General features: G+C 45.9%; 1 protein-coding gene across 2 annotated transcripts in view; it reads left to right on the forward strand.

Moving 5' to 3' along the window:
- Window positions 1–326: 326 nt before the first annotated feature.
- The window catches only part of BLK (BLK proto-oncogene, Src family tyrosine kinase), a 77,861-nt gene continuing 56,694 nt past the window's right edge, over window positions 327–21,493 (forward strand). The window contains exon 1 of one of the 2 annotated variants that reach the window (XM_029938647.1): window positions 327–401. In XM_029938647.1, coding sequence (XP_029794507.1) covers window positions 365–401 — 37 coding nt within the window. In that variant the 5' untranslated portion in view covers window positions 327–364. Of the gene's footprint in view, window positions 402–5,307; window positions 5,671–21,493 lie in introns of those variants that run through there. The other variant, XM_029938648.1, reaches the window with a different exon arrangement.

Genomic DNA, 21,493 nt, shown 5'->3' on the forward strand with positions numbered 1-21,493 from the left:
TGTGTGTTTCTGGAAGCTGAGGCCAACATCGGCAAAGAGGTTCTTAGCAGCCAAGGTGGCAGGTGTTCACAGTGATGGTGTCAAGTCCTTATGTGTTGGAGTCCATGTTGGCAAAGATTGTTGGGGTCCTCCTGTTCTTTCTATTACGTAAAGGACAATATTGTGGCCCAGAAGATCTTTCTTGGTGCTTGGTTTGGCATGTAGTCGTCCTCACTGTAGCGGTGATACCACTGTCTGATGCACATTTAAGTGATCACAATGCCAGGTGTGGTGCATGAGCATGTGCAGGGCAACTGTAGCTCCAGGATCTGAGGTGTAGACATGCTTGTTGCAGCAGAAGCACAGGTGTCTAAGACGTAAGCACATGTCAAGTGATCATGGCTCTGGGACCAAGGACACAGGTACAGTTGTTGTAGCGGTCAGGCCATTGTCTGAGGCATGACTACATGGAACAGCTGCTGAGCTAAGGTCTGAGGCATGTGTGTTATTGTTGAGTAGAGGAAGTGGGGGATGCAGCAGTAGCACCTTCTCAGGACAGGAAGCGTGGCAGTGGTTCTCTTGCTGTGGAGGGGCATAGCAGTGGCTCTTCTCTGGACGGGGAGCACAGCGGTAACAAGAGTGTCAACTCCAGACAGCTTCATCATCTGAAGGCAGCACCAATAAATACTGTGGGAGTCTTTGGTGGTGAAAGCTTTGGGTGTCTGCAGCAGTGGTAAGGGGTGCTGGGATCCTCTTGATCTCTTTCCCCCCTATGTGGGGAAGTCATGTTGAGGGAATCTCTCTTAGTACTGAGTTATGTCAGACTGGGGCATAGGGTGGTCTAGATAAGATACTTGCTATGCTTTTCTATGCAACCATTTTTGGATTTGTGCTCCACCAAGTTGCTGCAAGTTTTTCATTGTATTTCAGACTTCTCCCAGTGCTATTTTCATCTGTTTGTAGTTCTATTTATTTCCTAACTGATCCACCATCTAATACCACCACACTGGGCATTAGGTTTCAACATACGAATTTTGGAGAGGCATAAGCATTCAGATGATAGCATTAACTCTTTGAGTTAATGTCATTTATTAACATTGGGAATTTTCAACCATGTTTTCTTCAAATAATTTTTCTGTGCTTTTTTTCTTTTTCATCTCTTTTAGGGTTTCTATTAAATTTATATTTGAACTCTTTAAATTGTCAGGCAGATCTGTAAAGCTCTGTTTATTTGTTGGTTTGCTATTGTTATTTGGATTGGATAACTTTTATTGCTCTGTCATCAAATTCATAGCTTCTTTCTTCTGCCATTTCAGATCTGCTATTGAACCTATGTAGTGAATTTTCAGTTAGTTTTTGTAGTTTTTAGCTCTAGAAAATCTGATTTTTTAAATAATTTCCATTTCTCTATTGAGATTCCATTTTTCTTGGCTCTTAACATAAACTCTTTTCAGTTTTTGAGAATATTGCCCTTTTAAAATTTTTATTTTTATTTATTTATTTATTTATATATTTACTTTTATTTTTTGTCTCTTTAGAGAAAGAGAGGGAAAAAGTGCAAGCAGCAGAGAGGCACAGAGGAAGAAAGAATCTTAAGCAGGCTCCATGACAGGGATGGAGCCTGGCACAGGGCTCGATCTCATGATTATAAGATCATGACCTGAGGTGAAATCAAGAGTCAGATTCTTGATTAACTGAGCCCCCCAGACACCCCAAGCATATTGCTCTTTAATTCCTTGAACATAACCATAATATTTGCTTTGATGTCTGTCTGCTAAATTCAACATCTGGGCTCATTTGGAAACAGACTGATTTTTTTTTTCTGGTCACAATTTCCCATTTCTTTGCATGTATGGTAATTTTTAGTTGAAAACTGGACATTGTAGTGACTCTGAATTCTATTTTATTTCCCTGAAAGTTGTTGATTTTTTTGTTTTACTAACTTATCTACACCTAAATTGTGAAGTTTTCTCCTCCATGGTGTGTAGCCCCTGGTACCACTGTGCATTTTTATTTTGTTTTTTTAGTCTGACTTTCTAAGGGTAACCCTTGCTTCTGCATTGTTTAATGGTCAGGCAATTATTTGTTCAGAGTTATGCTCAGACACCTTGAATATGTAAACCTTCTACCTTCTGCTGCCCCAGCTGTGTGTGGTTGGAGGAACAAATTCAAATCTACAGAAAGTTTTTAGGTTTCCCTTGGCTTTCACTTTTTACTTCACTCTCTCAGTTCTCCCCAACTCATGCATATTATAGCAGTCAGTCAAAGATGTATGAGGTGTTTATTAACTTAGCCTTTTCATGGCTCTGGGTGATTTTCTGCCCACTCTGAACAAAGACTATAACTTCAAGCAAGTAAAGCTGCAGATTTTCACTTCTTGTTTAGAACTGATTCCATGACCTCTAACCCATAAAACTACTGATGTTCATCTCCCCATCACAGACCACATCTGTCACCACTAGCTGGTACAGCTACTGGTTTTCACTAACAGCCCTCAAACCAAGCTCACTATTCATTCCCACTTGAAAAGCGGTAGAACCAGTAAGCAAGAAGACCACAGACTCATGTCATTCTAATGTAGTAGCAGTTTTTCAAGTTTAAACACTTCTCTTTTTAAATGTTTATTTATTTATATTGAAAGAGAAAGAGGGAGAGAGAGCACAAGTGTGCACAGGGAAGGGACAGAGAGAGGACAGAGAGAATCCAAAACAGGCTCTGCGCTGTCAATGCACAGCCCTATGTGGGGCTTGATCTCATGAACTACGAGATCATGACCTGAGCCACAATCAAGTGTCAGACACCAACTGAGCCACCCAGACACCCTAAGATTAAACCTTCCTAATTTGTTATCTGCCTCTGATCATTTTCCAGTGCCCTGAGATGGTTGGTTTCAACAACTGTGTCTGGTTTTATACTTGTTTTCTTCAAAGGGAGATTGCTAGGAACTCACACCATAATTCCTCCAGTGAATCTTGGACTGGAATATTTTAATGTTTCTTCTACTCAAATATTTTATTGCCCCCAGTTTTTGATCAAATGTACCATCATTTTGATCAAATGACACTAGAAATGTACTGGTGTCAGGAGACTGGTATAGATACATGGAAGGAGAGCTCCAAATTTTGCATAAGCCACCTCAAAAGTGCAAAACTAAGTGGGGGAGCCAGTGAGGCTGAACACACTAAATGGGGGGTTTCAGAGTCTAGTCTCAGTGCAGCCGTACAAGCCCTTCCTGAGGTTCTCTAACACACATGTCTAATAAGGACACTCTGGTCTCACCTAACACGTTTCACTGCTTCCCATCTTCTCCCCAGGGTCCTGCCCCCGCCTCCCCTCTGCCTTTCTCATGGATTCTATGACTCTGTGAGGTGAAAATGGCTGAAGTTAATTTTCACTTCTGCTCAGATATGTGAAACCTAAGAGCAAGGTCATTTCCTCATTCTTTTCTGAGTGGCTGCTAGAATCCATTTTTGGTTTTTTTTAACCCCTGTCCCTTGAAGGTGGATAGAAAGGTGATATATTTTTTTTCCACACCACAGAGAGGCCAGCTTACCCTCCCCTCCATGCAAACACCCACATCCCCTTGCACTCCAATCTTGAATAGGTCAACCAAAGTCAGAAGAAAATAGATTTTTTCCCTTAGGAAGATGGATTTCCTGTTCTCCAGGAATTTGTTTTCAATACAAAATTTTATCCAAAAATTACTTATTTAGTCATTTCTTTAATTGTACATAATTGGACATAACTCAGGCAGCATCACTGAGTCCTTGTGCAGTAAAAGACTCAACCTAGTATCTGCCTCTGAGAGTTTGAAAGGTTCTTGGTCACAAACTATGTTCTAAATCATCTCCTTGGTAACTCCTCCCAATAATCTCTGATACTCCTATACCTCCTGCCTCTGTTCTACTACTCTGCCTTGTTGGCCTCCTATAGTCACACTTATTGGACCCCGTTATAATGTTTGACTACCAGACCCCCTTCCCAAGCTCCCTAGGCTGACTCCCTTAGAGAAGGGTCATGCTTATTTATATCTCTACCCCCAGCCTCTAACATGTGCTTATCAGAGAGCTAACATTCACAAAATTTGTTGTGTTGATTGAATTGAAATAACAAGACTAAATAATCTCATCTCAAGTCAGCAATTTTTTAAATCATACGCTTAAGGAATTTGAGATTCTTTCCACTTGTGTTCAACATTTAGATCCAACTCTCAGGTGTCAGGAGATGCATAAATAATAAATTAGTAAGAGCTATGATTCACTGAGCACAAGTGGTTCTGTATGCTGTTCTGGGCTCTTCTCTACTAAGGATAGACAACAAAGCAGTGTTAAGGATTAGATTTGGAACTTAGATTAGGTGTATTCACATCAGCTATCAGTTATTTGAAGTTTACTATGTGCTAAATACTGTAATAGATATTATGTTTTATGCATTCATCCATTTACTGTCACAAGAACTTTTGGGAGAAATTAAGCATATTGTTTCTGAGGTGTCTCAGAACCCCAAAACTCTACATTGCTGCTGCTATTGCTACATCTGTCTCAAAGCTCTTTCTTACTGAAAACTCACAGCAACTTATTGTCTTAGTCTTACAATCCAAGAGGAAACTGAGATCTGGACTGTGGTCCCAGGCCAGGAGTAAAGCAAGCCTGTCCGAATTATGTCCCTGCCAACGTTCCCAGACATAAAGGTAGGAAAGGAGCGTGCCCATGGGCTCCCTTCTGTCCCTGGACCACAAAGCAGGTAACCAGTGGCTTACCATGTCTGGCTGGACCAACAAGCCTCCTGAGGTTGTCTCAGTCACCTTCTTGGTCCTGCTGGTCCCTCAGCTGGTGGAGTACAGGACAGGCAGGACCTCACCACTCCAGACGGTTAGCTCCATCATTCTCTGTTCCCCTGAGTTCTCAGAGTCAAGTGAAGTGGCACCAATGAAGAGGTTCTATAATCAGAATCAATGACTGCGAGAGTGCCACTTTTTTTAGAAATGAGAAATCACATTTATTGAGAGCCAATTCTGTGCCTGTCACTCCCACCCATTCTGCCATTTGTGCCCAGAGTATCTCTGGGCTGGGTGTCATTGGTGCTATTTGGAAGACAAAACAAAACCAACAAGCTGAGGGAACAGCTGCCTAGGCTCCTATAGCTGGCACAAGGCAGCAGAGACCAAGCTCTTTCCTGTCCTGCTCTGCAAAGTAGAGCAGAATACCTTGTAGCATTAGCTTGGAGGTTTACTGACTCTGCCCATTTTGGTGCAGAAAAGCACCACCCATGTTATTAAACCAAAACCCCATGAGAAAACTTTCTAGTGGCAGAGGGTCATTGGGACAAGTGGAGCTCAGGGCCTGAAAAAGACCAAGTGGTTGTGGTCCTTCCTCCCAGGTTTTTCTGGGTCAGCGGTGCCCACTGGACCCGGTGAACCCACAGATGCCTTCAAAGAGCTCAGTGGGAGGGGCGGGGCTCCTTGGGGGAAGCTGGTGAAGCTCTGACCACAGACCTGGGAGCCGGCCACCTCTGCCTGGTGCTCACTGCCAGCAGGAAGCCACAAGCTACGTGAACTGATTGAGACAGCAGGCATGGGCTTTTCCTTTGGGAATGCATCAGGAGTTGCTGGTTATAGCTAGAAGACTGCTTATTCGCAAGGGTGCCAGGAGTTAAAAAGCTATGGTGAAAAGCTACTGAGCGTTTGTCAAGGTAAGATTGCATCTTCTACCTTTTTGACCATCTTATTCTTTTAAACTGTGCGAACAGTGTTCTGAGGCCTGTGGTTGGGAGAGTGGGCAGGAAGATCACTCTGGATGTTACAGAGAAAGAAGACATTAACGTGATCTGAGCCATAGCTATGAATAGATTGTCGCATCATTTGTTGGTTTCTACTTTGGAGAGGTTTTTTGGTTGTGTGTGTTTACGTGTGTTTCTTTTTCTTTCTTTTTTAAAAATATTTTTTATGTTTATTTATTTATTTTTGAGAGAGAAAGAGAGAGAGAGAGAGCACAAGTATGAGAAAGGCATAGAGAGAGACACACACAGAATGTGAAGTAGGCTCCACGCTATGCACTATCTGCACAGAGACTGATGCTGGGCTCAAACTTACAAACTGTGAGATCATGGCCTGAGCTGAAGTTGGACTCTTAACTGACTGAACCACCCGAGCACCCCTCTTTTTCTTTTTTTTTTAATCTTTTTTTAAAAAAAGCTCATCCATCCAGGTATATTCTGCTTCTTGGGGTTTCTAAGCTGGAAAAGTCAGTGTGTGTGCCACAGAGGAAAGACAGGAGAAGACTCTGGGGTGGAAATATGGGTGGGCACGCACATGCCAACTGTGTGGGGGTTGGGGGTGGCCTCGGGCAAGTTACTCGGCCTCTCTATAAACCAAGGTAATGGTACCTAAAAGGCAGACATGATAGAGGTTAGCAGTGATGGAAGGGGAGTGTCGGTCTGGCTCAACATAAATGATTGGTTGCTGCCCTTTCTAAATGTTATTTGTTTTCAAATAAGGTTTTCCATTTCTCAGACATCAAGGGTCAGGTGATGAGATAGGTTTAATGATGATTTTTTGGCTAAGAGTTCATTTCTGAGAAGGAAAGAACAGTTGATAACATATTTTGAGAGGATTTTTAAAATTCTGAGTTGTTGGGTTTTTTGGGGTCTGTTTTTGCTTTTGTTTTTATATTCAAGTTAGTTAACATACTGTATAGTCTTGGTTCCAGTAGGACCCAGTGATTCATCTCTTACATGTGACACTCAGTGCTCATCCTGAAAAGTGTCCTCCTTAATGCCCATCACCCATTTAACCTACACCCCCAATTCTAAGAGTCTGACAACTGTTCTAGTCATTTTGCACTTGGCCACTGCTTTCACTATCCATATTACAAAGGAACTAAAGAATTATTATCATCGGGGTGCCTACGTGGCTCAGTCTGTTAAGTGTCCAGCTCGATTTCAGCTCAGGTCATGATCTCACGGTTTGTGAGTTTGAGCCCTGTGTGGGGCTCTGCGCTGGCTCTCTCCCCCTCTCTCTCTGCCCCTCCCACGCTCCCTCTCTCTCACTCTCCCACTCTCAAAAATAAATAAATAAACATTAAAAATGTTTATCATCATCATGCCTTCATAGTTATAGAGAAAAATTCCACATGATATTGCAGATGCATCTCCTTTCTAGATAGAGCTTGACTATGCTCTTGAGTGTGGAAGGGACTTAGAATAAAGCATGGAAAGGAAAAACATTAACTCTATAGTACAGAACACAAGCAGATGCCACCTTAAGCAGGTGGTCAAGATTAATGTCTCGTGGGATAAGTCGTGTTATATTGTGTAACTTTGGCGGTGGTGAAAGGAGAAAAGTACTTCCCCTCTGTGCTGTTCTTCCCCCAAACCCTTAACCCCAGTCTCATTATGAGAAAACGTCAGATAAGCCCAAAGGGAAGGACAATCTGCAGAACATTTGACCTTCGCAATTGTCAAGGTCATGGGAAATGAGGATCTGTGTGATCTGTCACACATCAGAGGGGAGTAAGGACACGTGACAACTAAATCTGGAATTAACATCTGGAATGGACTAGACTCTGCCAGGCAGTGTGACCTTGGACAAGTCACCCAATGTCTTTGTGAAAAGTCCTTAATGAAAAATAGGTGAAATCTAAATAAAGCCTGGAGTTTAATTAATACCATTGTGCCAATGTGAATTTCTTAGTTCTGGCAAGTGTACCATGGTTAGGTAAGATCATAACATCAGGGGAAGCTGAGTGCAAGATATATGGGGAGTCTCTACACTATCTTTGTAACTTTTCTATAAACCTAAAGTTATTCCAAATAGAAAGCTAAAAAAATAGTACTCATTCTGCCCTGGAACAGACGTGGTCAAAATGTGAACATGGTTGGGGAAGCCAGAATCCATGGCCAAGTGGTCCCTACCCTCTCTTTTAAGTTTCTGAAACATAACAGGCCTTTTGCATTTTTTTTTTACCATTGTCTCTCCCAACATTAGTCCTAGAAAGTTCTATATTTCTCTTTGTGGCATCTGTCATCACTTATTTATTCTTGCATTCAGCACACTTGTGTTGAGCCCTCACTCCATGTCAGACACTTTAGGGTTAAGTGCCCCACCCTCTGTTTGCCCAACGGAGCTTACTGTGCTGGTCCAGGCTCTCAGACCTCCACGTGCATGCCTAGAGACCCAAACCTGACCTCTCCTCAGTGAGGAAGCAGAAGGCCGGAATGGAGGCAGGTGAGGGCCCCAAACCTGTGTGGAATACTAGAGTGGAATCTGCCATCCTTTGGGCCAACCATCCCCACAGAATCTATGGCCAGCCAAGCGGCCATGAGCTGTGCTGGAAAGTGATTCCCTGAGCAAAGCTGTGGCCTGTGGCTTCTGCTGGAGTGAGGTCCTGGCCCCGGGAGCTCATTGGTTTGCCCTAGAATCTGCAGCAGCCAGATGGAGCCACCAGGGGCCAGCATCCTTACTTGGAAGGTTCAGATGTGTGGGTATGTAAAAGGGGACACCTGACCCCACCCCCTCTACACATTCCCCCCCCTTGCTCCCCCACCATTGGCCCAGTAGAGCAGGTGTGCTCTTCCATCTACGGTGATGTCCCAGCCAGATTAGAGAAAGCAAGTTAGAAAGAAGAAAGAATCATGTAGCTGTAGGAAGACAGCATTTAGATAAAAATCACGACACTTAGATGCAGATCAAAATCAAGAGTAGTGATTACCACTGGGCCTAAAGTACCTTTCCCGTCACATTGTCTGCTCCCCCCACTGCTAACGCATATACACTGTGACTGGGCCAGCCACTTGCTGCTCTGAAATGCACAGGGGCAGAGGTTGGGGGGTGGGTTAGTAAATGCTCCTGTTGCTCCCTTGGCCTGGGACTCCCTCTCTACTTTCTCATCTGGGCAAGACCTACCTGTTCTAATTCTCCTGACTGGTGCCACCGCCTTCTTTTCTGTCACCAATGCCCCAATGCATTCCTGTGTCCCCATGAACCTCCAGCACATGCTTAGGGCTACTTGTTTGCAAGAGTTGTGGATCTGAGCTCCTCCAAGACAGGGAGGGAGCAGGCCCCCTTTCATCCCTCTCTCGGTCCCAACACTCAAGACAGTGTGTGCCTCAGGGCGCGTACCTTGCAAAATGGTCTTTGAATGAAGGAAAAAAAGACAAGTTCTTTAGTGCAAGTAAAGATTAAGTCATGAAGAAGAAAACTCAAAGGAGGAAAAATATGTAAGATTTAATGATCACCCTTAGCCCAGTGAGCTAAGGAGGCCCTTGCGGACGAAGATGGCTACCAGCAGGTGTCTGCAAGGCAGTGCTGGCCAGAGGAAGATGCGGGGCCTTGGGGCCAGCCAGTGCTGCACCAGGACCTAGCTCTGCCACTTCCAGCTGGGGGGTGTGAGCAGATGGTCCAGTTCTCTGTAAAATGGAGCAGGTGCACCCAGGTTCAAGCACAGATATGAGAATTAAATTGAACAAGATGACTGGAGCTGGAGGCTGAGGCATAGAAGAGGCTATGCCATGGTCCCTGCTGACCCTGCATCACCTCCGCTCACCACAGACCACTGTGTATTTTCTCACCAAAGGGCTGATGTTTGCCAAACCATGTGGTAGAAGGAGGCTCCCTTGGGTGTCTTGTCATCGCCACTTTTCTTCTGGCTTCTTTGTATACATTGATACGTAGGCTGCTGGGCTAGAACGAAGGTGAGACAAGCAAGGTGCCTGGGAGGCAGAGTTTAAGGAGGCCCTCCTGCTCAGGAGCTCTCAAGTGCAGGAAGTGTTTGTGCACGTGTATGTAGTGTCTGCAAGGATCTGAGAAGATTTGTGCTTAATGGGTTGGGAATTCTGACCTCCAAGACCATGGAAACTTGATGGGTTTCATGGGGTCTTTGAACTCTGTAAACTTATCTGCAAGCTTTTGTGGATATTTATACTCTTCTCCACAGAGTGATCCTGGCTTCTATCACAGTCCCAAAAGGATCTGCCAACCCCAAATATTTGGAATCACCAAGTCAAATATTTAGTAATGATAATTTAATTTTATCTCTCAGTGTGTTGTGGCCCCAGAATTAGAAAGAACTTGGGCATAGGAATATGACAAGGCAGCTGTGGCTGAGAGGTCCTCTTGCATAGAGGGTGGATGGGCAGCCTGTGGACCAGAGGGCTTGAGTTCAAGCCTTAGCCCTGCTACTTCCTAGCAGTGTGACCTTGGACAGGTCACCAAATGTCATTGTGAAATAATAACAGTTTGACCTCACTCTCTACTGGCATTACTCAGGTAGGTTACTTTTACCCTGGAGTCTTATTTCTTTATTTGATGGTAGCACCCCATCATGGGGTTATAAGAATAAACCCCCAAAGCCCTAATTCTTAGTTGAGTTGAAACTAAGAGTACACAATATTTCCACCTACATTCTATTCAGTTCTCCATGTGAGAACCACCAGAGGAGTCCTTGTAATTTGAAAAAACATTTCACACTATAATGTTTAACATTTATTTTTATGCATGATATTTATCTTGAAATCTGCAAGAGGGAGACCATGGTTTTGTTATGTTTTTCAAAGAGGCCATGAGTTCAATATGATTGAGAAACATGAATCTAGATATTTGGGGTGTTCCTTGTCCCCCTCCCCCCAATGTGAAGCTATTCAGTCTGAGAGCTGTGTGTCTGGATCTCAATGCTTGGGGTGTTCAGGGAATTGCATTCCAGAATCAGGCTTGGGCACCCTTTCCTGGTGAGGGCATGCCATCTTAGGCTCAAGCTGATGGCTGCTGTAAGAAACGATGTAGGAACCTCACAGTGTCATTGTTGCTGAGATGCCACTGAGACTGCTGTCCATCATGCCACTCAGGGTCACCCTAAGAACAGCTGCAGGATAATGACTTTCAGGCTCCAAACCTGGGAAACCCATGCTTCTCCAGAGCAAAGGATGTCTTAAAGACACTGACTCTTCAAACCGATAATTTCCCTTTGGACTCCAGGACACTGAGAGCCTAATTTGCATCCAACCACTAGCAATTGGGTAGCCCCATCTCATGGTCTGCATTTCTGTGTATGAGCTTTACCCTCAAATTTGTTTTTCTGCCCTAATTTACCCTTTGGTCTTCATTTCTTCATTTGTTTTCCTCTCCTATAGTTTCATATTTATTTTTATGTGCGGCTTCAAATCTTTTTGGAAGCACCAGAAAATGAATAAATCAATAAACAAAAACAGAACAGCATTTTTGAAAGAGCTTGCTGCTGGTATGGGTGCTCAGTAAGAATTAGGTCCCTTTCTGTGTACAAAACATAGACCAATTCCTTGTGGTTTTTGTTTGTTTTGCTTTGTTTCTACAAGGGCACCACCTCTGGTGAGATGCTCAGCAGTGAGTCTGTTATACAAACACAGCTTGTTTCACTGCCTGTTCTTACAGATATTCCACCTTGTGCTGCTACAAAGATTATATGTAGTTATTTCCTGTTAAGTTTCCTTAATTCCTACCATTTCTATAGTAGAATCAGATTTTTAAAAAAGATATTTATTTATTTAAAAAAAAAAAGATTTCAGCGGCGCCTGGGTAGCTCAGTTGGTTAAACATCCAATTTCAGTTCAGGTCATGATTTTATGGCCTGTGGGTTCAATCCCCAAGTCACGCTTTGTGCTGAAACCCCAGAGCCTGGAGTCTGTTTCAGCTTCTGTGTTTCCCCCCCTCAGCCTAGCCTGCTCTCTCTCACTCTCAAAAACAAATAAACATTAAAAAAAGACCATTTCATTTGAAGGGTGCCTGGGTGACTCAGTCAGTTGAGTGATATCCCACTCTAGATTTTGGCTCAGGTCATGGTCTCATGGTTCATGAGTTTGAGCCCTATGTCAGGCTCTGTGATGGCAGTGTGGAACCTTCTTGGGATTTTCTCTCTCCCTTCTCTCTCTGCCCCTCCCTTGTTCTCATTCTCTCAAAATAAATAAATAAACGAAAAAAAACCTATTTCATTTGAAAATGAGATCAAAAGTAATATACGGGAAAGGCTCAAAATTTTTCCCTATGCATTAACATGGAAAGGAATCATTTCCCCTTTGTGGTGTCTGTCTGTCTGTCTGTCTGTCTGATGGACAGCCTGGCACCTGTCAGTGCAGCAAGGGGAGGTGAAGTTAAGATAGGTATCTTCTAGCCTGAGAGCAGTGGGATGCTGGTAAACGTTCAACAACCACCTCTCCGGGGAACACATGTACACACACACACGTTTATTATACATTTTACTGGTATAAAGAATATATAACACATAATTTACAAATAATAATAAAATACGTAATGTTCTTGGGGCCTTGGGTGGCTCAGTTGGTTAAGTGTCTGACTTCAGCTCAGGTCATTATCTCATGGTTCATGGGTTCAAGCCCCGCATCAGGCTTTGTGCTGACAGCTCAGAGCCTGGAGCCTGCTTCAGATTCTGTGTCTTTCTCTCTGTCCCACCCCTGCTTGTGCTCTGTCTCTTTCTCTCTTTCAAAAATAAATAAGCATTTTAAAAATTTTAATATAATATTCTTTATTATAAATGCCATAGAGCCATCAATTCTCCATAGAATGCTTTTGTTGACTTTCATCAAATTCTCATATCCATGATCAAGCTATGGCTCCAAGTGATACACAAATATAGGATTGGCATGCACGTCCATTGATATTTTCATTTATGTTAAGTAGACCAAAGTGATGAAGACATGTTGGAATCACACTCATGAGGCGGTGATGTCACTGGCTTCTTTGCTAAATTGAATAATAGTTTTTAATTACTCAAAAAAATTTTCTCAATGCCTTTGTGCTATTAACAGCTATAATTAGAGAACATTTTCAAGTATTACCTACATTATTTTAACATTTTCTCCATCGCAGAGAAAGTCTGAAAAATCAACAAAAAAGCAAATCAACCCTTGAAGTCCTTTCCTATCTCTGTGGTGAAAACACTCCTACGAGATCACTAATTTCAACCTGCCAATGTGGCCTGGCTGAACATGGGGCTGGGAAGGGATGTGCAGCAGCACACCATACACAGCAATGTCACTGCACAGACACAACAGGTGTAAATGACCTCAAGAGCAGCGATAACAGTGAAATGCAATGAAACACCTGGGAAATGATGACATTTGGGTGTTTATTACTTTCATTTAATTGTATCTTATATAATTTAATTTTAATTTTATATAATTTTAAGTTTTTATGGTTTAATTTTGAACAATGATGTGCTTAACAAACGGCTCACAAAGTTCCCCAGAATTTAACAACTGACTCTTACAATCCTGCACAAGTTGACCCCAGCACACTGCTGAGGAGAAGCAGAACATCTCAGTTTCAAACCACAGATCAGTGTCCTGTCTGCATCTGGCTTTGCGAAGCAGGGACCAGTGGAAAATAACTTGCCCTCTGGGCTTTCCTGAGTCCTGAGCCTTGCAAAAAAGAGGCCCAGGTACCTAGAGGGTCCTGCTGTCAGCTTGGTGGCAGGGAAAGAGGGGGAGGCGTATGGCCCTGGATAGAGACGCTCTCCCTGCAATGGTCATGCCTCTGCACTGACCTAACTTTGGGAGACCATAGAACCTTGATAAGTTTCATGGAGCTTATAAGCTTCTTTAACTTGCACGCAAGCTTTTGTGGATACAGGCAACCCTCTACAAAGAGCATTTCTGGCTTTCATCAAATTTCATCCACCCAGGAGGGTTTGGGACTTGCTGGCACAGGAAGGATTGACTTCTGGTTAACTGCTGGGGGAAAGTGGCTTTCCCATGTGCTCCTGAGTTCTCCAAGAATCACTCCTGGGAGGACTTTGACACCAGCGTCAGCTAGATGTAGAAAGCAGAGATGTCTTCTCAACTGAAACAGGGCTCAGTGAGGTGCAGAGTGCTCGTTGTTGGCAACTGTCTGAGGCTGAGATTGGCAAGGAGACACCGGCTCACGTCTGTCTCGACAACCAGGCCTGGTGGCTCTGTCACAGGTGTGGAGGAGGTAAGGGTGGGGTGTCACTTGTACCCTGGTTTCTGCTGGGGCCTTACCTCAGCTGAAGCTGCTTGCCTCTTAGGCTGCCAGAGAAAGGAGCCAGCTCCCAAACTCTCCTCCTGGTCAAATAGATCTTCCCAGGCTCCTTAGCTCCATGTTGTCACTCAGACAAGCGGCCTCCGAGAACCAGCAAATGGGAAATGAAAGTAACACCCCCAGAGAGGCTTCTGGCTCAAAGATGAAGGACAGGTCCTGGGACGGAGGTCTTCCTCGGAGCTAGGAGCCTGGCCTTTAGAGAGCTCTCATTTGCTTACACCATAGTTTCCCCACAGAAAGGTCACATTCCTTTGTGTCATAGGAAAAAAGGTTTAAAATCTTTCTCCATGAGGCCCCTTGATGAGGTAAGCGTGGAGTGCAATGCGACGTTTATTGGATTCCTGCAAAATGACTCACGACATTCATCCCAGTGGGTTTGGAGTCTTCTGTTTTCAAATCAGGTTCCTCTAAGTGCTGCCTGCACATAAAGCCGCTCTCTTAGGACGTGTTCTCCACCCTCCTTCCCATTCCCCCCTCTTATTTCTGTGCTGCCCAACCCACCAGGGAGAGACAGCCTGTATGTAAGAAAATTGACATCTTCGTGTTTGGTCCTTCTTTTCCTGTTGATTGGAAAGCCTGTTGACAATTGAATGAAGAAAAGGCGTGAAAAAGAATGGGGACGAACTGTGGGCCCTTGGGAGCTGGCTCTGACTGTAGAGAGTTGTCATAAGTTCAATATTTAAGATCAATAAATCTTAAATGAACTTCTCTGAATCTTCATGGTTACATACTTTTAGTTCCTCGCACGTAGGAATGGCTGCCAGCCAGTCTCCACCAATGTCTCCAGTGTGGTGGTTTGCCGTGGGAGGCTGGCCTGAGTGACTGATGGTATACCGCCTCCCCCGCCGGCCCCCGCCAAGATTCAGCCTGAGAAGGGAGCTCTTCTAGTATCAGTGTTGCATATCCCGGAATTCTCTGGCATGTGGCATGTAGGGGAATTAGTCTATCACGGACCCTGTTTTAAGGATGTTATAACTAGAAAGACAAAAAAAAGCTTTCTTTTAAAAGAAAAGTTTTCTTTAGGGAAGGGGGTTATTGATATCGGATATGCTCTCTCTGGGTCTCACAGATACACAGACACACAGGCACATGCACACACAAGGACACTCAAGCACACACACAGATACATGGAGGCGCACACACAGAGGCAACACACGTGCCTATCAACAACGACAAAACATCCCCAAGCCCACTGTCACCAAGGCCATCACAGCAAAGTAAGGAATAAAGTCTGCTCCATAAAGAGGCTCCCAAGCTTCGTCCATTTTGCAGAAACCCTGTTGCTGAAGCACCATCCTCCCTGAAGTTCTTCTTGTCCGTTGTTTTCATCATAGAAAGTTCTCTGCTGTCAAATGGCAGGAAGTGCCTGTCTTCTAGCCTGAGTGGGTCTTGAGAAGGAAGGGAGCATCCTCCTCTTCCCCTCAGCTCAGACCCCAGACTGGTGTGTTGGCAGCCAGCAGCAGCTCCATGGCAGCATGGGGTTGGTGGTGTCACAGGAGGGACTCCATCTACTTCTTTCCCTGGGGCTGGCCTTCCTTCACCTGACTCCACACTGAAGACACAGGGTCTGAAATCCTCAGGATCTTTGCCTCATCTTCCACCACCCTACTAAGGGGTGACTGAGTCCCCCCGGGGAATCTTCTGGAGGAGGCTCTGTTCCCTGCAGAAGAAATCTAAAGTGTGGGGAAAGTGCAAGTCTTAGCAAAGGCCAAAGGGTGTGCTAGAACACTCACCAGTTTCCCTGACTTAGGGCAACATTGTGATAACATCTGTGATAACATCTGTCTCCTCCTTTCTAAAATTTGTCCCTGGATCTCCACTGCTTTAGCTCAGGCCTTTCCTGCCTCAAGGCTAGATGACACATCCATAGAGCTTCTGTCTTCGGCCCTCAGTGACCTGCACTGCAGTCCATCCTCTGTGTGGTTGGCAAGGTCTCTCTGAAGCTCAAATATGGCCTTGTCACCCCCCCCCCCAGGGGAACATCTCTGTTGACTCCTCAGTGTCTGAGAACAAAACCTAGGCCTCCAGGAACCAGACGTCTTAGTCTCCCATTCCAGCTTCTCTCCTGGCACACTGGGCCCAGCAGTCCTGTCCCCAGTGACTCCCTGTTGCCCATCACACCTCAGAGCTTGTGCTGAGCCCTCTTCTCCACTTGAAATGCCCCTCTCTTGGAGGAAAGCTCCTGTGCATCCTTGAAGTTCCAATCCCAACGTCTCAGCCTCTCTGAGTCTTCTGTGGCTGTGCCACCCTGGCCCAGGCACCAGCAGGCATGGCTGATGGCTTCTTCCAATGAGCCTAGCAGGGGGCGAGGGTGTCTAGGGCCTCATGTGAGCAATCACTGCTCTCTACCCTCATTCCCTGTTTGCACAACCCCACTGTGTTGCCAGTTCCCAGTGGCACAGTTGGAGGGCAGAGTCCCTTTTCTAAGGTCACATGGATAATCAGTGACCAGTGTGACCCTCAGGATGGACGTCATAGCTCCTCACTCTGTCTGGCCTAACCATCAGGTGTCTCTAATGCAGCCTTCAAACCACCTTGAAGCTCTCCCATGACCCCTTTGTAAATCTAAGGGGTAGACAATGCATGGCTGAATTTGTCCCTTTGCTTTATTCCCTTTTGCCTTCCCAAGGTCATATGTATTTGGATCATTTATCATTCATTAAATAATTGGGGTGCCTGGGTGGCTCAGTCAGTTAAGCATCTGACTTCGGCTCAGGTCATGATCTCACAGTCCACGAGTTTGAGCCCCACATCGGGCTCTGTGCTGACAGCTTGGAGCTGGAGCCTGCTTCAAAATTCTGTGTCTCCCTCTCTCTCTGCCCCTCCCCTGCTCACTCTCTGTCTCTGTTTTCAAATTAAAATAAAGACATAAAAAATTAAAAAATAAAAGGAATGTGCTGATTGCAAGATCAATGAGGCTAAGGAGGACATCTTTGGAATTTCTGATAAGGACACCAACTTCAGAGAAAGTAGAAGAGTGGGTTGAGTGGGTCTATTATGAAGGTGGTCCTGACTCTGGAAGAACATCTGGAAGGTTCAGTGAAATCATGATGGAGTAAATCCGTGTGGGGTGAGGGTGGACTTCAGTCCACACTTGTTGAGCAAAAATCAAACACCTAGTCTGAACATCTTGATTTCTGCTGGGTAGTGGAAAATTGCCCCAGTGAGCTCAGTGCTCACTGGCTTCCAGTCCTGGAGGGGGTGCTCATGTGTCTTAGGACTTTGGGGCAACTCATCTGGTCTTCATCAAGCCGCACAGACTGCTGCGAGGATGTCTAGTTCCAGCTTCGGACCTGGGTCAAGGCTTCCTAGAGGAATTCTGTGCCACGTCATGGGCGCAGGAGTCATCACACCGCTCCCCTCTAACTCTGGGCCAGGGGACTCCGGGTGAGACCACCTGGGTTCCTGTATTGCCCAGACGGACACATGACATTTCCCTTAGTCTGAGCCAGGAGAGTTTTCTTGTTTCTCCTGGCAATGGCTTAAATGTGGGCGAGGAGCAAGATACTAAATGAATAGAAGAAGAAAAACATCCATTCATATCTCAAAAAAACGTTCTGCTCTACCTGCTGACAGAAAGCTTGGGTAAGCAACACTGGATTGCAGCTTTGATTTTTTTTTTTCCCCAGTGCAGAGTGCAAATGTAAACCTTGTTTCCAAACTGTGTCTACAAACTTTGGGAGCAGTGAGAGCGCCCATGGTTCAGGAAGAATATGGGGAAGGGGATGAGGCAGGAAGGGAGGAAGGATGGTTTGCCAACCAGTCCCAGCTTTGGGAAGAATGGACACAAGAACTTGGAGAGAAGCAGAGCGTCCTGGCTTCCTACCTGTGGCAGACCACCCCGCGCCCAGTGATCCTAGCCTTAGTGAGTCCAGCCTGGACCACCAGGTCGAGACGCAGGTGGGCTCTGATGGATCCTGCTTAGGTGGGGGCATGTCACTGCCTCTGAGAAGGACAGATTGCCCTGATTGGAGGGGAAGACACCACCCCCATCTCAGCCTCTGGTGGGAGCCATCAGAGGAAGGAGAACCAACACTCTAAAGAAATTTTAAAGGGACAGGAGCCTAGAGACCCCAGGGGAGATAAAGGACCCAGCTCAGGAAGCCAGCTAGTACTCGGAATCTAGAAGGGGCCAACCAGAGAATTCCAGTGGGTAGACTTGAGAGTTTGGGGCGGCGGCGATCGGAGGGTTCATGTGGAGATAAAGCTGAAAGAGTGTCAAAGATCAACCAGGCATTAGGGGTACAAATGACTTTAGTAAGACAGGACAGTGACCTCGAGTTAGGACTGGAGGAGGAGCCTGAAACTGGGAGAGCTGAGAAGAGGATGCCCATGAATGCCAGCCTGTGCCAAGCTTGTTCTGTCCCTGAGGCTGTGTTTCTACAGCTGGGCACTGGTCTTGCCATCTTGGCTGGGGGACTTCCTCTCTCTGGTCTTCAGGTTCCAACTCTGCCAAATGAGGGGGTAGGCGAAACAGGCTCTGAGCATTCCTTCCAGTCAACCCTTTGCTGTGTCACCTTGGCACATGATGCATATTGATCAAATGTAGAATAGCTGCCAGTCCTTGAGTGCCAGGAAATGTGCCAGATGCTTTGTGCAGTGAACTCCCTTAATTCCTGCCCGATTGTTGTCATCAGGAACTCACCAAGGGCCCTGAGCTAGAAGGCCAGAGCCCAGATGCAGACTCAGGTCTGTGTGACTCCAAAACCAGTGCTCTTAGCTCTCGATCAATCAATCAATCAACTGCCCACTACGTGCAGAGCACTGACCCAGGCCAACAGTAAGGGCAGGAGAAGTTTATCACCCACATCAAGGCAGAAGCCAAGCACACTGTGAGACTGCAGCTGGTAGAGCCACACGCAGCAACTGTGCAGAAATGGACAGCCAAGCATGCATGATGCTCACTCAGCCTCTGGGAACCTCAGCCTGAGGAGGCAACCGGCACAGGCTTGCTCTCCAGAGAATGCCTCCCTTGTCCTGTGGGCTAGGTCAGCACCTGTCAACTTGCCTTTTCCCTTGCTGGGTGAGCATCATCCTGTCTGCCCAGTAGCTCGAGCCTCCTTGTCATCACCTTTCATTTCTCTGTTTCTCCCCACATCTGCCCACCCTTAGGGCTCAGTCCTCTCCTGAAATTCCTCCTGCCCCACTGTCTCCCTGCCCTGGAACTGTCAGTTGTCCATTGTTACTTATGGTGACATGCACTAAGCCTGACGAGTGCTAGGCCTGGAGGACACAGAAAGGAGAGTCACTAAGTCAGACGCAAACAGCCATCCTCTCCATCCACATCCTTCTGTGATGGGGGTGTCACCGAGGCTCTGCCACACGCTTTGGGGACATCAGATGAAGAAGCCTCTTATTTAACCAGGGGCCAGAAGAGCCATGATGGAGGAGCTGCAGGAAGAGGGTTTCACAGGGCCCAATACCCTTGAGTGCAGCCCTGGGGCGGGGACTGCCGCCCCCTGCTGTTCACATTACCCCCACCGCACCCCCACCACCATGCGGCAAGCGCCCAGATGAGAGGGAGGCACTTAGGGGCTCGGCCTGGGGGAATTGAGCCAGAGCGCACACTGCTTTTACATGGGAGGCTCTGTCCTAATAACTAGTGTGCGGACCACGACCTTTAAGAAGGTTAAGTGGCCTCCTGATGACTGAAGCCTCCGCCCCTCCAGCAAGTTGCTCTGCAGGAAGCTTTTCTGTAATTTTCTCTTCATGTCTGCTTGAGAGCAGCAAACCTCCCATGACCCACGGGGGCTCCTTGGGGACTCCATGCCTGTTTCCAGCATCAGCCGACACCGGCAGAGTCATTTACCTCTGCCTCTGTGGGTCAGCCGACTTGTGCGTGGCATGAATCTGAACACCAGAGGCTCACATGGATTTAGACACAGATGTCCTCAGGCTGCTTGCATGAACCAGTCTCCCCTTTGGCTAAACTCAGAGGCCATGGACCTGAAGCATGGAGGGTCCGCCAGGGCGGGTGGTGGAAGGTGGGAACTAGGTGCTCTCACTGCTCTTCCAGTCCCAGGCTCGGTTTGGTGTGTAGGGGGCTCTGGGGGAGCTCTGATGGGTTCTGCCGCCCTGCCTGTCTTCGCCTGCTCAGAAGGGAAGCCACAGGAAGAGCCGGCTGCCTGAAGGCAGGACAGCGCCACAGCCATTTGGAAGAACAGGCTGATTTTGTACAGATTTATCATTTATCTCCTTACCTGACAACCGTAAACATCATGTAATACAAAAAAAATTAAAATCAGCTACAAACCATCAATAATTCTACTAACCTCGCATTTTTACCCAAGAGCTACTTGTCTTGGCTCATATGATACAGTTTTTAACGGCTGGAATTGTAAGGGACTTGGCAGTTTGGATTCTTAGATTCTTTGGAAAAGCATCTTTTCCGTGGCTATATGTCTTCACAACAATCATTTCTATGGCTGCATAATTTCCTTTCATTGTGTTAACTCTAATTTCAGCATTTCAACTGGACATTTGGTTTGCTTTTTTTTTTTAATAACATGTAGTTTGCAAAACCATTCTGAACTCTGTGATGCAGCTGAAGGCTATTCTTTCCTCGTGCCTCCAAGGCAGGACAGATAATTACACAGGGAGCCCAAATGCTCGTTTTGAGGGTGGAGTCAGGTGGATTTTGAATTGCATCTTGTATCATGGTGACGGCAGCCTGAGTTCATCCTCTCCCACCAGCTCCGTGTGGTCAGCAACCATATTTGCTGGCCAGCGCGACTGATGAAGTCTTTGGCCAGAGAACAGGCATTCCTCTCTGTGAAATGAAATGACTCATGGAGAAAGAAACCCCAGGGCCTTGGCCTCATCTGTCCCAAGGTTCTTAATCAGAGATCTGTGGCATTTTTAGAGAGAAGGGTACTGAAGTTGGGCACAACATTTAATATGTATGTAAAAAAGTGTATTTTCTGGGGAAAATCTGCACTTTCACCAGATTCTCAAAGAAGGCTACAACCCCAAAAAGGTTTTATTTATTTACTTATTTATTTAGTTGAGAGACAGAGAGAAAGAGAGAGACAGAAAGGGAGCGAGAGAGAGAGAATGGGGGAGGGAAGAGGGGCAGAGGGAGAAAGAGATAGAACCCCAAACAGTATCTGTGCTCAGCACATGGGGCTCGATCCCATGATTCTGAAATCATCACCTGAACCGAAATCAAGAGTCGGGTGCTCAACCAACTGAGCCACCCGTGACCCCAAGCCCAAAAATGTTTTAAAAGACAACTCTCTCTCTCCCCCATCTCCTACCCCAGTCACTGCTCCTTTTGGGAGTCTGAGATTGAAATGAAAGAATCCTAAAGATCTATGTCTATATACAGAGGTCCAGTCATGGTATGGAGAACATATTATCCCCACTTTACAGATGAGGAATTTGAGGCTCACAAATACTTCTAAGGGTAGAGCGCCTGTGTGGCTTAGTTGGTTAAGCATCTGACTTCGGCTCAGGTCATGATTGCATGGT

The sequence above is a fragment of the Suricata suricatta genome, chromosome 1 (assembly GCF_006229205.1).
Source record: "Suricata suricatta isolate VVHF042 chromosome 1, meerkat_22Aug2017_6uvM2_HiC, whole genome shotgun sequence".
NCBI classification, from domain to species: domain Eukaryota; kingdom Metazoa; phylum Chordata; class Mammalia; order Carnivora; family Herpestidae; genus Suricata; species Suricata suricatta.